The sequence below is a fragment of the Lynx canadensis genome, chromosome A2 (genome assembly GCF_007474595.2).
Source record: "Lynx canadensis isolate LIC74 chromosome A2, mLynCan4.pri.v2, whole genome shotgun sequence".
In the NCBI taxonomy this organism is placed as follows: domain Eukaryota; kingdom Metazoa; phylum Chordata; class Mammalia; order Carnivora; family Felidae; genus Lynx; species Lynx canadensis.
The window spans coordinates 124,911,021-124,927,726 of record NC_044304.2 but is presented as its reverse complement, the minus strand read 5'-3'; the positions used below and the strand labels follow the sequence as shown (position 1 = coordinate 124,927,726).

Genomic DNA, 16,706 nt, shown 5'->3' with positions numbered 1-16,706 from the left:
AGATGAAGTTAATATCACATAAATAAATTTGGAGCCGAGTGAATAAACGAAACTGAAAGGATTGTGTGTGTGTGTGTGTGTGTGTGTGATGTTAAGCACACAAACCTATATTAAAGATATACTAGTCAGGAGCCTTTAGGAGCCAAATAATAAAATGTTAAAACTTATAAAATAAATGTTGATTAAAAAGTATTAGGAGAAAATGAAAGTATGAAAGTTTGTAACAGCGCTTTTAGTTACCCATGACGTATCAAATAGATCAGAAATACATGAAAATAAAGAATATTTGAGGGCTATAATTAATATGGGAAAATTCAAAAAGATAAGCACAAAGAACACACTGAGAGACTGAATATACAAATGGACAATGATCAGACTGTATATAAACGTAGAAATCTGACCCACAACCTGCAGCAACCAGCCCAGGAAGCCAACTTATTATCTATCTGTAGCAACCGGTCCAGAAAGGCAAGCAATAATCACTGTAGTAATCCACTCCAAATAGCCAGAATTTGGTTAAAAACTGACAACTTTTCTAATTTTTGACCCTGTTTCCAACTTAGAGCCAAAGAGAGAAAGTCAAATATGCACGGCTACCCAATGACATAGGATGCCGTGCTTCCACTTAACCTGCCTATGGCTTCCCATGCCAGTAGCCTCCCATGAGGGCACAACTGAAGCCTTCCCTTTTTTCTATATAAAGCTTTCCCGCCCTTCTGCTCATCTTCGAGTCTCTGCCAACAGAAAGGATGGTGGCAGACTCCCCAGCTCTAGCAAGCTCTGAGTAAACAATTATCGCTTGCTCTCATTCAGGTGACTTTCTCTTACTCCCAACAACATTAATCATTACATCCTATTTTTTGTAGTATACGTAAAATATTTTTCAAAAGAAATGATTGCACGTTAGACCTCAAAGATACTCTTAATAAATTCCAAAAACCAGGGATCCTTCCGAAAAATACTCTTTGACGGCAAGGCAAAAACATTAAATGTGAATTATAAAATGTTAAAGAAAATAGAAAGTCACCTAGACAATAAAAATAAAAAGAACCCCAAAACCACCAAACGGTTATTGTGTGAAAGGAGATATAAAAACTTCAAAACTAAAGTGTTGGAAATGAAAACAGTAACATGATGTCCTACACAAATTTATGAATGCAGAAAAAATGCATAGTCTTAACATTTTCATTATGAATGAGAATTACAAGTAATGTCATCAATGTGGCAACACATGTTATTCCTGACTTCTCCCTCACAAGAAGACAAACTAGCAGTTGTCCATACACAAGATACAATTATGAAGCATCCTCCTGGAACACAGAGGCCAAGAAGGGCTGCATTAGAAGGGTAAGAAGAGTAAATAAACTCTGGCTGCATCACCCCTCACTCAGGAAGGCACAACACCACATCAACAGGACCCCTCTTTGGCCTACAGTTTCTCCAGGGGAAAAAAAAAAAAAAAAGATCGCTAGAGAGGTCTGCAAGTCCAGTCAAAGTATATTTTAAAATTCATACAATTTAAAAGCCAAAAAGAAATGATCCATTTAAATTATGGGCGTGGGACCTGAATAGACATTTTTCCAAACAAGGTATTCAAGTGGCCAATAGGTTCATGAAAAGATGCTCAAATCACTGATTATCAGGGAAATGCACATCACATCCATGAGGTATCATCTCACACATGTTAAACTGGTTATTATCAAAAGATAATAGATAACAAATGTTGGCGAGGATGTGGAGAAAAGAGAATCCTTGTGCATTGTTGGTGGGAATGCAAACTGGTGCAGTCACTCTGGAAAACAGTATGGACGTTCCTTAAAAAATTAAAAATAGAATTACCATATGATCCAGCAATTCCACTCCTGGCTATACACCCAAGGAAATGAAATCTCCATCTTCAAGAGATATCTTAACCCCCATGCTCATGGCAGCATTATATATAATAGCCAAGACTCAGAAACAACTTGTGTTTGTTAACAGATGAAAGGGATATGTGTGTGTGTGTGTGTATGTGTGTGTGTATGCCTAAGACAGTAGATTTTGAAAGTTCTTAACACACACGAATTGTAACTATATGCGGTGATGAATATTAACTAAACTTATCGTGGTAATCATTCCACAGTATAAACATATATCATTACTTTGTCCACCTTAAGCTTACATGTTATATGCCAATTTTATCTCAATGAAGCTGACAAACTTTTAAAAGTAAATAAATAAGCAGAATTAAAATAAATAAATGAATTAAGTACACAACTCAAAAATACAGGAAAAAAGTGAAGAAATAGGCATAGGCAGGTCATAGTGAGTTCCACCTACGACCTTGAACACCTCAATACCCCTGGTCTTACTTCTCTTCCCTTGCTGAACCTCTCAATTTTCTCTGTTGTCAGATAATTAACCAGAGGTTTTAAGGGTGGAGAGTTCCTTAGTTCATTAGTAAATTGCTCTCCAAGAAGTGCTTTGAGGCAGAGCTAATTTTCTATACTAATATGATAAGATTTGGCCCTATCAGAAAAAGGAAGTTATTTGAATGTGTGCCAAAAAATATGTTTTCTATCTTTCCTTTGTTGAACTCAATGGGAGTTATTCTCATTAGCTCCTCTTCTTTATTGCGTTTGAATAAAACAGACAAGTCAGTCTTGAAGATGATAAATGACTAATAAATTTTAATTGGCACTTTAGCTCATAAGATATAAACAGTCATTAAATTCATCCAGAAAATTGTTAGAATGGAAGTGCTAAAAATTGCAGAATGTGCCAAAATAGCAGCTTCAGTAGCTTCTGGTTTCCTTCCATTCTTAAGACTAATCCTATAACCAAAGGTCCTAATGGAATTTATAGAAAAGAATTAGTTAAGGTTTTTTTGGAAGGGGTCTGAAATGTGGAGAAGTAAGTTAAAACATATGAAAACACACAGATCAATAGTATAGTATGGAAAGCCCAGAAATAAACCCCCTACTCATATATGGTCAATTAATCTCTGACAAAGGAGGCAAGAATATTCAATGGGGAAAAGGCAGTTTCTTCAATAAATGGTGTTGGGAGAACTGGACAGCTACATGCAAAAGAATGAAACTGTCCACTATCTTACACCATATGCAAAAACAAATTCAAAATAGATTAAAGACTTGAATGTAGGACTGAAACCATAAAAGTCTTAGAAGAAAACACAGGCAGTAAACTCTTTGACATCAGCCTTAGTGATATTTTTTTGGACCAGGATTTGCCAGCAAGAGTAATCAAAACTAAAATAAAATGGGATCACATCAAACTGAAAAGCTTTTGCATAGCAAAGAAAACAACCAACAAAACAAAAAAGGAACCTATTGAAGGGAAGAAAATATTTGCAAATGATATATCTTGATAAGAGGTTAATATCCAAAATCTATAAAGAGCTTACACAACTTAACATCAAAAACAAATAAATAATGTGATTAGAACATGAGCAGAGGACTTGAATGGACATTTTTCCAAAGAAGACATCCAGATGGCCAACAGATACATAATAGATGCTCAACATCACTCATCATTGGGGGAATGTAAATCAAGACCACAATGAAGTATCACTTCACACCCGTCAGGCTGGCTATAACAAGTGTTAGCAAGGATGTAGAGAAAAGGGAGCCCTTATACACTGTTACTGGGAATGACAACTGATGCAGCCACTGTGGAAGACAGTATGGAGGTTCCTCAAAAAATTAAAAATAGAATGACCATATGATCCAGGAATTCCATTACTGGTTATTACCCAAAGAATATGAAAACCCTAGTTCAAAAAGATACGTGCATCCTTATGTTTCTTATGTTTATTGCAGCATTATTTTCCATAGCCATATTATGGAACAACCCAAGTGTCCATCAATAGATGAATGGATAAAGATGTGAGATCTATCTATCTATCTATCCATCTATCTATATCTAACTATCTGTATTTATCTATCTATCTATCTAGACAGATCTATATACAGATAGATCTATCTATCTATCTATCTATATATATCTATATATGATCTCTCTATATCTCTCTATCTCTGTCTCTATCTGTATATAATGAAATATTACACAGCCATAAAAAAAGAATGAAATCTTGTCATTACACAACATGGATGGATCTTGAGGGTATTATGCTAAATGAAATAAATCAGGCAAAAGACCAATACCTTAATGATTTCACTTACATGTGGAATTTAAAAAACAAAACAAACAAAACAACATAGAAAACAGACTCATAAATATGAGAAACAAATTGTCAGTTACAAGAGTGGGGAAGACCTGAGGGCTGGCCAAATAGGTGAAGTAGATTTTAAAAAGGTATAAGCTTCCAGTTATAAAATAAATAAGTCACAGGAATATAGACTATAGCATAAGGAATATAATCAATAACATTGTAAAAACTTTGTATGGTGACAGTAGGTAAGTAGACTTATAGTGGGGATCATTTTGTAATGTACAAAAATATCAAATCATTATGATGTACACCTGAAACTAATAGGGTATTATATTTCAGTTATACTTCAATAAAAAACATAGATATGCAAAATTAAAATACTTCTTCTATTCAAATTTTCTGATAAATGATGTGTTCTTTGTTTTCACGAATGTATGAGTACTGCTATGGTTATTGTGGAAGACAAAGACAAATTAAGTTTCTTCTCCAATACACTGGCTAAAGTAGAAGAAAATTCCCCCTTTTAAATAAGCAAATTATACTTGAATAGGTACATAAGTATCATCAACAGATGAACAGAGAGGACCCCTGCCTTCAAGGAACTGGGTATGACTCTATAACTAGTGCAATCAGCAAGGCTTTTGTTTTCAGGGACCTTCTTAAATAAGACTCAGTATGGATCTATGTTGGTGGCTTCTAGAGCATTTGTCTCCTGAAATTTTTCCATCATCTTTTAGTCCTGGGGGAACTAAAAGGACATCAGCCAATTTGAAAGACTTAAGAGTGTCTTTCTTTCATAGAAGTCCACTTCTATAAACTCTTATAAAAAAATAAATAAATGCTCACAAGATTTAATCATGAGACTATTCACTGCATAACTGCTAATAAAAGCCAAAACTTGGGTGGGAGGGATGCACACAGTCAACAGTAGGATTTTATCGACTTAACGGGACAATCATCCAAAGGGTCAATGTAGTACACGGAGAGCGTGCCAAGATAAAAGGTTAGAAGAAGATAGTATGACACTCTGGAGGAGGCATTCTCAAAGCAGAGGAATAGCTAGTCAAACAGATTCACTGTCTAAACTTCTCAGTTCTCTATGGAAATTAAAGTATGGAAGATAAACTATACCAGAGACTGCCACATACCTCTATTCTCTCATTTTTCCTTATGAAAAGGAATCTAGTTTTATTCTGGCCAATGGACTCAGGTGAAAAACCAACAAAAGCATTTATTCTTCTTCAATTAGAGATGGTTGATGAAACACAAGCAAAAGTTAATGGGTGTGAGTTCTGGGAATGTCAGCTAAGAGACAGACAGATAGCTGGCATGGACCCTCCTCTCTTCCCTCTTTCCTCCCCTCTTCCTTCCTATTGACTAGACTTTGTGCACGATGGCTGGAGTTCTAGCAGCCATCTTGAACCAAGAACACTCCATACCATGAAATGACCTTGGGGATGGAAGTCCTTTAATAGAGTAGAAACACAGAGGTACATGATTCCCGGTGATGTGGAAAGACAATATGAGCCCTGGACTGCCCACCTCAAGAATTCTTTACATAAGATAAAAATAAATCCCTATACACTTAGGCCACTATTATCTGGATTTTATGCTTGTGTGGCTGAATTTAATTCCAACTGATTTACCAACTAAATAAATGAAAGATGAAATGGAAATCCAAAAGTTTTTCAAAGAATCACTCAAGCCTACTTGAGTCGCTAAGTAGGTGGCTATTGTCAACAAGTGAGTGATGATGGAAATATTATTTAATGAATGGCATTAGTATTGCCTTACCAAATAATAAGTATTAGAGCACATTTTTCTCCCTCAAAAAAAGCCAGGTACAGTGTTTGGATTTATTTTCCAAATATTTGTGCCATTTATGATGTCGGTTGAATCTGATGATTTAAGAATATGTTTATATGAAAAACTTTGGCCATCCTTCAAAGAAACATTTGAGAGCCAAAGGCACATCTGAGCTAAGTATACTGTCCTGAATAAAAGAGTAGAGCAGTTGAGGGTTGCAATGAACTTCAGGCCTTTTGCAGAACTTTCACTCTTTTAGTAAGTGACTCAAAGGATTTTAAATTATCCCATTCATTTCATTTCGATGAATGAAACAACCATAGCGGTACATTAGCAGCTAGCATTTATTGAGCAATTACTATGTGCCTTGCACTGTATTAAGCACTTAATTGATATCGTCTCATTTACTCCTCTCCACAACTCTGAGAAGTATCCTTACTTTTTGGATTAGGAAACTGATATTCAGAGAAATTGCCTTTTCCAAAGGCACAGAGCTAGGAAGTACAATTGCTGAGACTCAAGCCCAAGTCTGAATAACCTAAAACACTGGCAAAACAAAATGCTCACCCAAAGAGGTGAGTTTGTGGAAATTTTTATCAATTTAAAAGAGGGGTTTTATACAGTGGTTGATAGAATACTTTGAAAAGATCAGATCTCCATTCAGAATGTTGATTAAAATAGAAAGGTAAAAATTTGCCAGATCTAGCTCTTCCTAAACTTTGGAACCATCACATTTGGTTTGCCTTTATGTAAATTCCCCAAGGGATCAGAAATAGAAAAGTTTGAAATGGGTGAAGTTTGTCTTCAATAACACTGGCCACTTCCCCACTCCCTGCCATCCACTGCCCTCAGGGCCCTTCTCTTTCTATGAGCTTTCAGAATTTCATTCCGTACTGGGAAGCAACGAGCAAAGTGAAACGTGGGATATGTTTTCAGAGTATTTTCACTTTAACTGAAGTCCAAGAACTGGTTATGCTGTGACAGACATTTTAGCCAATGTCAACAGGTTTGCAAGGCGTTGGGATGGGACAGGAGGATTCCTGGTGTCCCATCCTGCATGGGCAGTTGTCACTAGTTCCGGTCCTGGGACTCACTGTGCAGACTGGAAATCCAGCCAACTGGTCAGATACAGATAGTTTTAACTTTATCACAAGCACTTTCAAAATCCTTTGAAGTTTATATTCAGCTCTTATGTTCTCCTGCCTCTAATGACTTCTATGCTCTGGCTTGGCCAATTTCTCTCATTTATTAAATACATTGGCACCAGGCTCTCCATTTTGCTCCATCCAACCAGCTTCCCATTGTCCTGAGGTGTTTAAGTATGCCCACGGATCACTCACCCACACATAGGCCTCTTGGGAAGCCCATCCTGTAATGATTAAAAGCTCACGATTGGAAGAAAGACTACCTGAATTTGAATATTTTGTCCACCCTCACTGCATGACCTAGGGCAAGGTCTGAATATCTTTGAGCTTTAATTTCCATGCCTGTAAAAAGGGGATTATGGCAGGGCTAGGTCATGGGGCTATTGTGAGGATTAAAGAAAATAATCTACACAAAGCATTTAGTATGTAGCCTGGTACATGGTGAGCATTTAATAGAATTTAGCTTCTCTTATGGTGGCCCTGTTTGCTAATGACTTTCTCTGTGACTCCACTTTAGCTCCCCGATACAAGGGAGACACTGAGTTATATCACCTCTGTAACATTCACCAGAGGATACCTTGATTGTTGAACACACACTCGCTGCTTTCCAGGCCTCTTCTTCAGGGGCTCTCACTAAACCCACCTCAAGACTGTGTGGCCACCTGTCATTCCTTGACTCTCCACTGTCTCTATACTTTTCTGACCTGTACTGCTTTCATTCCTTCTTTACAAAATTTTTTTAATGTTTATTTATTTTTGAGACAGACAGAGATAGAGTGTGAGCAGGGGAGGGACAGAGAGGGAGACACAGAATCTGAAACAAGCTCCAGGCCTCTGAGCCATCAGCACAGAGCCCAATACGGGGCCCTGAACTCATGAACCACGAGATCATGAGCTGAGCAAAGTCTGATGCCTAACCAACTGAGCCATTGAGGTGCCCCTTCATTTCCTTCTTTAATCAGGGTCTCTGTGGCCCAACATTTGTATCACGCTCTTGAAAGAAGTTCAACCTTCCTTGCTTGTTGTGTTCCCCTGTTACCAGCAAAACATGGCCATGGGCTAATTTAAGTATCTGTTTTCTCATTCTTACACCTTGGGACTTTTGCATAAAAGGCGATGGTGGACTGAACCAAGCTAGCATGCTAGAGGATAAGCTCAAGGTAAAGCCTGAACATCTTAGCAAGGCATCCAAAGCTCCCATTTATTGTTTATGGCCACGCCTTATTTCTTTCATCCAAGACCTCCATCCCCCCATACCATGTTCCACACATTCCGGGTCACCTGTCATCTTCTAATGCACCTAGCTTTTTCCCTCTGTTATAATCTGAATGTGCCTCCCCAAAATTCATGTTAGAGCCCCAGCTCGGATGTGGACGTGGCTGTATGTGTCGATAGGGCCTTTGTGGAAGGGGTTAATGTTAAATGAGGTCATAAGGGGAAGGCCCTGATCTGATAGGATTCATGTCTTTATTAGAAGAGATACCAGAGAGCTTGCTTTCTCTCTGTCCATGTGAGGACATAGTGAGAAGACAGCCCCCTGCAAGCCAGCAAGAGAGCTCTGACCAGAACCTGACCATGCTGGCGCCCTATCTCAAATCCCCAGCCTCCAGAACAATGAGGAAATATGTGTCTGTTGTGTAAGCCACCCAATCTGTGGTACTTTGTTGTGGCACACTGGGCAGACTAAGACATCCCCTTCTTGATGCCAAGAGGAAAACACCTATAAGGTGTTATCATTCCTTTCCTTTCCTTTATGTGATTATCATTATGCAAATGTCTTGGCCTCACAGGGAAACACTAATAATAGCAGCATCTTCATGTGAGAACAAGTCATTCATGCGGAGGTTAACCTAGCAGCCTTTGCTTTAATACCACCCTGACAGGGCCAGTGTCTTGTCTGATGTTTCCTCATATAGAGAAGCCTGGTACACGTTCCTCTGAAAGAAAAATCTTAGTGATAGGCAGATACGAATGTGTGCTGATTTTGACTTTTCTCCTTAATCTTACTGGTCATCTGATAATCACGTACACTGGGTTATATGGATTAGGCTTGATTTCATTGGGAAATTTCCTTTATATTTTCATTTGCATTATTATTATTCATGAGGCATATGATGATTCAATGTTTTGGTTTCAGTAGTTCCATATAATGGTTTATAATTTTCAAGTTATAATAAAAGCCCTAACATAGCATTTATTTGCAAGAGACTACATTTTATTTTATTTTATTGAAAGAGTTTTTTAAATGTTGATTTATTTTCGAGAGAGAGAGAGGGAGCAAGCAGGGGAACAGAGGGGCAGAGAGAGAGGGAGACACAGAATCCGCAGCAGACTCCAGGTTCTGAGCTGTCGGCACAGAGTCCGATGCGGGGCTTGAACTCAACGAACCGTGATATCATGACCTGAGCCAAAATCAGATGCTTAAACAACTGAGCCACCCAGGTACCCCAAGAGAATGCATTTTAAAACTTTGACAAACATGTGACTTATCTAAACCGTTATAATGTTAAGCTCCCCATCTTGCTTTCAGTCTCCCCAACCCCACGCAAAAAGCTTGATGTTCCCTTCACATATTGAAAATGGGATTCATACTATGGGCTGGGCTAGGATTTTATGATGGTGCAAGCTTTTCAAATTCTGATTTTAAGATTTTATAAACAGCAGTGTAAACCAGTGGCCCTTAGGACAAATCTGGCCTGCCAGAGTGGTTTGTTTGATTAGTATCCCATTTGACAAGAATTGAGTTGAATGCCTGTAGGTGGGGCATGCATTCTCCAGTTCCCCTGGGTGTCCTCTTTGCCTGTCCCTTCCCTGGCTCTTTCAAACATTTGCTTCTGAAGGCATTTGAGACTGCAACTCCTGCTCTATATTGAGGAGCTGTGTTTTTTAAATAAAACATTTACTGATATAAACTACGTAAAGTGCACAAATAATTATAACTTGGTGAATTATCACAAAGGTACACACCTGTGTGACTACAATCAGCATCACCAAAAGAACATTAATAGAGCTAGAGTCCTCTTGTCTTCACTCTGTTCCCCTAAAGCAAGTGCTAAGACAAAGATGTGGGCACCCGAGCTATGAGAAGCACAGTGAATATCCGGATTTCCGACATATAAATATAGCTTCATAAGCTATCTTTTGGTTTGTGCGTCCTTGTTTTATTATTTTTCATTCTTTTACTTTCCTTCTAATTTTATTTTTTTTCATTATTTTTAAGGTATACATCTCTTACAAGCAGATTAAATAAAGTAGGTCTTTTTTAAAACTATTTTTAATGTTTATTCTTGAGAGAGAGAGACAGAGCACAAGCGGGGAAGAGGCAGAGAGAGAGAGGGAGATACAGAATCCGAAGCAGGCTCCAGGCTCTGAGGTGTCAGCACAGAGCCCGATGTGGGGCTCGAACTCAAAAACCGTGAGATCATGACCTGAGCTGAAGTTGGACGCTTAACCAACTGAGCCACCCAGGCGCCCTATAAAGTAGGCATGTCTTAAATCTACTCTGACCATCTTATTTTACACTAAATGCAATTACCAATATATTTGAGGTGACATGTATCAGCTTATTTGCCCTACCTATTCTAATAATTCTAATATTTTTCTCTCAATTTCTTTTAGATTAATTATATAGAATACATGCATATTATATACAAATATGTACATCTATATGTATGTATATATTTTAAATATTTCACTTTACATGTTTTCAACTGCTAGTATTATGCATATTTATAATTTGGGGATTACCCTATAGGTTTCAATATCCCCCTTGACTAAGTTCTTAATATCTGACACGAATTAATGCTTTTACTACATCCAAAACAATTCAAGGAACTTAAAGTTCTTTAACTCCCCAAATCCCTTCATTTTGTTTCATTGTTATGACGTATATTTTTTTCACTATTCTTTGTTTTAAATTCTGTATTATTAAAACTTTTCTAATGTATGTAAAAGTAAGGAGAATAGTATGAGAAGTTCAAAGAATCCAATGTACTCACCACCAAGCACCAACAAAAATCAGTTTCGTCCTTTATATCCCTACCTAACCATGCCCTCAAATTATTTTGAGGCCAATCTAAGATGTGTTATCAATTTACTTGCAAACATTTCAGTATGTACCCTTTAAAAGATAAGGATTCTTTTAAAACATGAGATAAACCATGAGTTGACACACATACTTTCTCAATTCAAATTCAATATGGGAATTTTACTTAAACTCATTATTTTCATGTGTTTTCAATTCTCTTTATATTTATTTGATTGTTTTCTGATCTGTTGACCTTTATGGTGCTTATGCATCTGAGTTTTGATGTCTTTCAGGGTTTTGGGGAAACTGTTGGTCATTATATCTTGAGATATTATTTCTGTCCATTCTGTCTTACCCTTTTGTGGGAATCCTTTTCACTGAGCCCATATGTTTCTTACCTTCTGTCTGAATTGTCCATCCTTTTGTTTTTTCATGCTTCAATCATTGTTTTCTGACCTATATTCTAGTTTAATAATTTTCTCTGCAGTTACATCTAATTTGCTGCTACACCCATCTATCGTATTTTTACCTTCGGTTATTTTACATTTTTCAGTTTCTAAACTTTCAGAACCTTGGCAAAATTTCCTCTCTGAGAACTCTTCACTTAAAATGGCCCTGATCTGACACCTTGAGTTTTTCCAGAAAGAATTAACAAATAAACAACAGACATGAATATTCATGAGAAATTAAGCCCAGGTTATACAGCAGACTATGGATTAGACTAGAATACACAACTTTTCTCCTTAACAATAGATGGTGATATTTCAATGATTCATTTGTTGATTATTTTTGTAACACTTTAAATTCCAAGCTGATATCCTTGCCGCCTCTAAGTTCTTACATTCTAAAAAAACTCACATCTCTGTAGAATGTGGGTTACAACACAGTAATTAAGGAAATTTAATGAAAGTAAGTTATTACATCCTCATCCAGGGATTTTGCATTTCAGCTTTTGCTGGATGATCCTGATTATCCTTTATTCCTACAGTCAGGAGTGAAAAGTGTGGCTCCTGTTTGCAGGAAAGATTGAAGGAGTTTTCTTCCATCATAAGCATCACCTCTGTGACACACAACCTTCTCTCCCCATGTCTGTATTTCTCAGTAGTGCCTTTGTTTTTCATCCTGGTCTCTGTAGCCCAGCTTAAGCAGATGGGCTTGCTACACTTTTTTTAGGAAGATATGGGAGAATGTCAGGCTATCAACAACGTTTAGGTAAGTTTCTCCTCTAAGTTACAGTGCCATATTTTTCCCGTATTGTGGCTCAAGACTAAACCCCACAGCCAGTGCTGCAATGGAGAGTACAGCATAGGTTAAAATGTACCAAACAGCCCATTCTGATGGTCATCTACCATTGCTTCTTGTTAGCACTTAATTTTTTTTTTTTTTTTTTTTTTTGCATTTTCCCTATAGTCTGATTGAAATTAAAGTCATATCACAGCCATCTTGTTCCCAGAGCTCAGGAGTCCAAGCCTGTCTTAGGTTGGACCTTCTAGGAATCCCATCTGTCCACTCTCTTCTTTGGCCTGTAGAATAGGACTCTCTCCTTGATTATGTTTTCCTTTCGAGCATGACCCCTACCATTGGGCTCTACCCATCTCGTGGGAGTCTTTATTCACAGATCATTTTTAAACTTGAGAATATTTCACCATTCACCCTCTAAGTGTGATGCATTCACACTTCAACTATACTGGCCATTTCCCAAATCCGTATTTAAACATCCCGATCCCAGATATTATCTTCTGTCCTTATACTGTGCCCACCAGTGGTGTTACATATAACTTATATTTCCAAAGCAATGTCCACAGACATAAATCTGCAAAGTACTTGAGACTTCACATTTATTATTGAATACAGATGATTCTGGTCCATTTTCTGGGATATATTCTCTTTTTTCTCTTGTTTTAGAGAGAGAGGGAGAGAGAGAGTGGGGGAGGGGAGACAGAGAGAGAGAGAAAGAGAGAGAGAGAGAATCGTAAGCAGGTTCCATGCTCAGTGTGGAGCCTGACACAGGGCTGGATCCCATGACCCTGGGATCATGATAGAGCTGAAATCAAGACCTCAGATGCTTAACCAACTGAGCCACCTAGGTGCCCCTAGGATACATTCTTTAAGCTCATAATATGGTATGATATTGTATTATCACCTTAGTGAACTATGGAGGCTGCTGCGTAGAGGAAGGGTGGAACCCTAGAGAACCCCTTGGTGGCACTAATAATGGTATTTTCAAGTGTGTTGTAGAGTGAATTATTTTTACAATGGAGTCTTGTGGATGTACAGATGTGTTAAAACTTTCTGAAAGAAAAATTCACACGTGGGTTTTTTTTCCCTATAGAAATCAGTCTCAAATTTGCCAATGCCTTTGGACTCGATAGTATGCATTTCTATTGGTAAAAGAATTGAAAGGAAGGAGCCATAGGAATTTGGAAACAGCTTATTCTCTCCCACCCACACAGTTACTTACCTGTGATAGCCAGCTGAGTCACAAAAAAGGTCATTCTTGACTTCTTCTTCCTCCTCCACGTAGAGAACAGCACCATGGAGTTTCCAACAATGGTGAAAACAAACAGGACCCACAGAGTTATCAACTGTTCAGTCTGTGAGAAACAAAGCAACACAAACCAGCGTATAGTGAGGACCAGGGTACTTTACAGAATGCAAATCTCAGGCTTTGTTCCTGGAATGTCTTCCTCTTGGTGTTGAATCCTCACCTGTCAGAGCTCTACCCTCAAGAGAACAGAGATGCAGTGGTCTTTATTTACAATGATAGCAGTGGAAATTGATGCAACCTTAAGAAATCTATTTGGAAATATACATCAGGAGACAACAAAATGTATATATATTCTTTGGCCAAGCGATTGTTTAAGTCTACGTGAAAGAATTCAAGGTGTGAAAAAAAATACTATGATAGAAAAGATGTGGATATTTATTGTAAGAATAAATTGCTAATTGTTCAAAGATAACAAGAGAAGTAAATGAAACACTTCAATTCAGTGAACGATTATGTAACTATTAACAATGAGGACCAGGAAGATTATGTAGTGACATTAAAAATGCTTATACTATAATGGTAAGTTGAAAAACATGATACAATTATATATTGGGTATGATTATAACTGCAAAATTCTACATGTGAAGAAAGACTGAAGTATACTAAAATGCTAAGATGGGTTATTTTAGGGTAGTGTGATTATGGGCTATCTTATTCTTTTTCATTTGACAGAATTTTATAATACAGTAATATTAAAGTTCCACTGAGTAATGTATAAATAGTAAATAACAGAAAAATGAGGAATGCTACTCATTTAAAATGCCAAGTCTTTTGCAAGGAATTTTCCATGATTTCTTCAAGTGAAGCTTTCCATCTGTTTAAAATCCATGGCCCAGAATAAGCAGAGGCCCAGGGCACTGGGGCAGCCTGGACACAAGAATAAAGCAGAGCAAGGCCATGGGTGGAAAGCATGGGGCCAAGGGGATCCAGAGGCAAGCTTGAAGTCAAAAGCCAAGAGACATAAGCTCAAAGGGTCTGGGCAGAATGCTGGTAAGAATGCATACGAATACCGGAATCTGAAGTGCAGCTCTTACTTGGTGAAGATAAGAAGAGCCTGAAGATACCCATTGTGATGGTAAAATTTCATGTGTCAACTTGGGTAGGCTACAATGACCAATTGTTTGGTCAAACAGTAATGTAAAATGTTGCTGTGAAGGTATTTTGTCGATATGACTAACATCTACATTCAACTTCCGTTTAAATACAGCGGAAAAAACCCTCCATAATATGGGTGGGATTCATCCAATAAGTTGAAAGCTTTGAGAGCAAAAACTGAAGTTTCCCAAAGAAGGATTTCTTGAAGAATTCCTTGAGAAACATAGAAATCAGGCCTGAGTTTCCAGCCTTCCGGCTCATTTATGGATTTAAGACTTGCCAGTCCCACAATCACGTGAGCAACTTTCTTAAAATAAGTCTCTCTCTCTCTCTCCCCATTGGCTGTGTTTTCTGTGGAGAACCTTAATACACTCTAAATATCTGAGGCATCACAGTAGCACTTTTTCTTACATTAAATTAAGTTATGCAGTGACAAATGGATTAATTCTTTAAGATCTATAGAGGTGCCTGGGGGCTCAGCTGGTTGAGCTTCTGTCCCACTCTTGATTTGGGCCTAGGTCATGATCCCAGGGTGGTGGGACTGAGTCTGACGTCAGGCTCCATGATGAGTGTGGAGACTGTTTAAGACTCTGTCTCTCCTTCTGATCCCCTCCCCTGCTCTCTCTCTTTAAAAAAAAAAATACTATAACAATTCAGGGGCAGCTGACTGGCTCACTCAGTAGAGCACGTGACTCTTGATCTCAGAGTCATGAGTTCCAGCCCCACATTGGGTGTAGAGATTACTTAATTAAAAAATTGTAACAATTCAGATAAAGCTCAAAGCCCCTTTGCTACTACTCTCTGTCTTGATCAACTCCTTCTCCCAGAAGGCAAATATCATTTTGATTACATTATCTTTCCAATTACACACAGACATACACACACACATATACCCATAGCAAACAAATAGTATTTTGTGTGTGTGGACAGCAATCTGATATGTACTCTACTCTCTATGTATTGTGCATATTGCTTTTTTCGGTCAGTTGGAGAAATGGCTACATAAAAGGTGGTACTTTCATATAGGGCAGTAAAATATTTCAATGAAAAGAAATGAATTAGATTTGCCAAAACAAAATAAGGTGACGGTGTAGGGAAGCCTCTAGCCTGAAGGAGGGGAGGGAGCTGGGAAGCGTACTGAGTCAGCTCCATTCTCTGAGCCCCTATTCTCCCCAAGCATCACCGGGGTTCCCTGGAGCTGCCAGGTAGAAACCTACACCTGCTTTGCTGGGTTCCAGGGCCGGAGCAGTTTCTCATGGTTTCTCCTCCAGCCCTATCCTTTCCAGAAGTCCAGGCTGGAGCTCACATGTCCCTCAGTCCTGCACTTTGTAATACTGATATTTAGGTCCTCCGTCGCAGATTTACAGATGGGTTCCTGGGGCCCTGGGCAGAGGTCGGGAGTGAATGCAGATGGTGGGAGTAGGGGGAATAGCGTTAGTGGCAGTGCCAGGGGGCTGGCTGCACAACTAGAATGGGGGGACCACAGGCTTGATGACCTCTGCTACTTTGAAGCGCACAGGTGGTCAATACCCCACCTCCAGCATGCTTACTTCATCTCCCCTGATGAGAACAGTGTCTGATCAGTGCCAGGTTCCAGATTTTTCTCCGGTCTTTTGTAACCAGAAGGGTCACCTTCTTCTGGATGATTCATCTCTCTAGCAGTCTAGATATGAACAGCATTGAGAAAGCATCAAGAGTGAAAACTATTATGAAAAAGGTTAGTCTGAATGGAGTGAGGGAGTGGTTTTTGTAAGAGAATTCTCTCCTTTGAGATAGATGGACAGTTGTCAGGAGCAGACATAGCAGGGGAAGCCTTTGATGTACCAGAATGATGTTCCCCTTTCAGCAGCTAGCAGGTAGGTCATAGAGCATAAATAGGTGGTTTGAACTTGGAGGACCTACCTTTTAAAACTT

General features: G+C 38.4%; 1 protein-coding gene across 2 annotated transcripts in view; it reads right to left on the bottom strand.

Annotated features, from left to right (window-relative positions):
* NPSR1 (neuropeptide S receptor 1) overlaps window positions 1–16,706 on the bottom strand; it is a 151,938-nt gene that overhangs the window by 109,381 nt on the left and 25,851 nt on the right. For both annotated transcript variants that reach the window (XM_030295296.1, XM_030295304.1), the window contains exon 2: window positions 13,611–13,743. In XM_030295296.1, coding sequence (XP_030151156.1) covers window positions 13,611–13,743 — 133 coding nt within the window. The remainder of the gene's footprint in view (window positions 1–13,610; window positions 13,744–16,706) is intronic.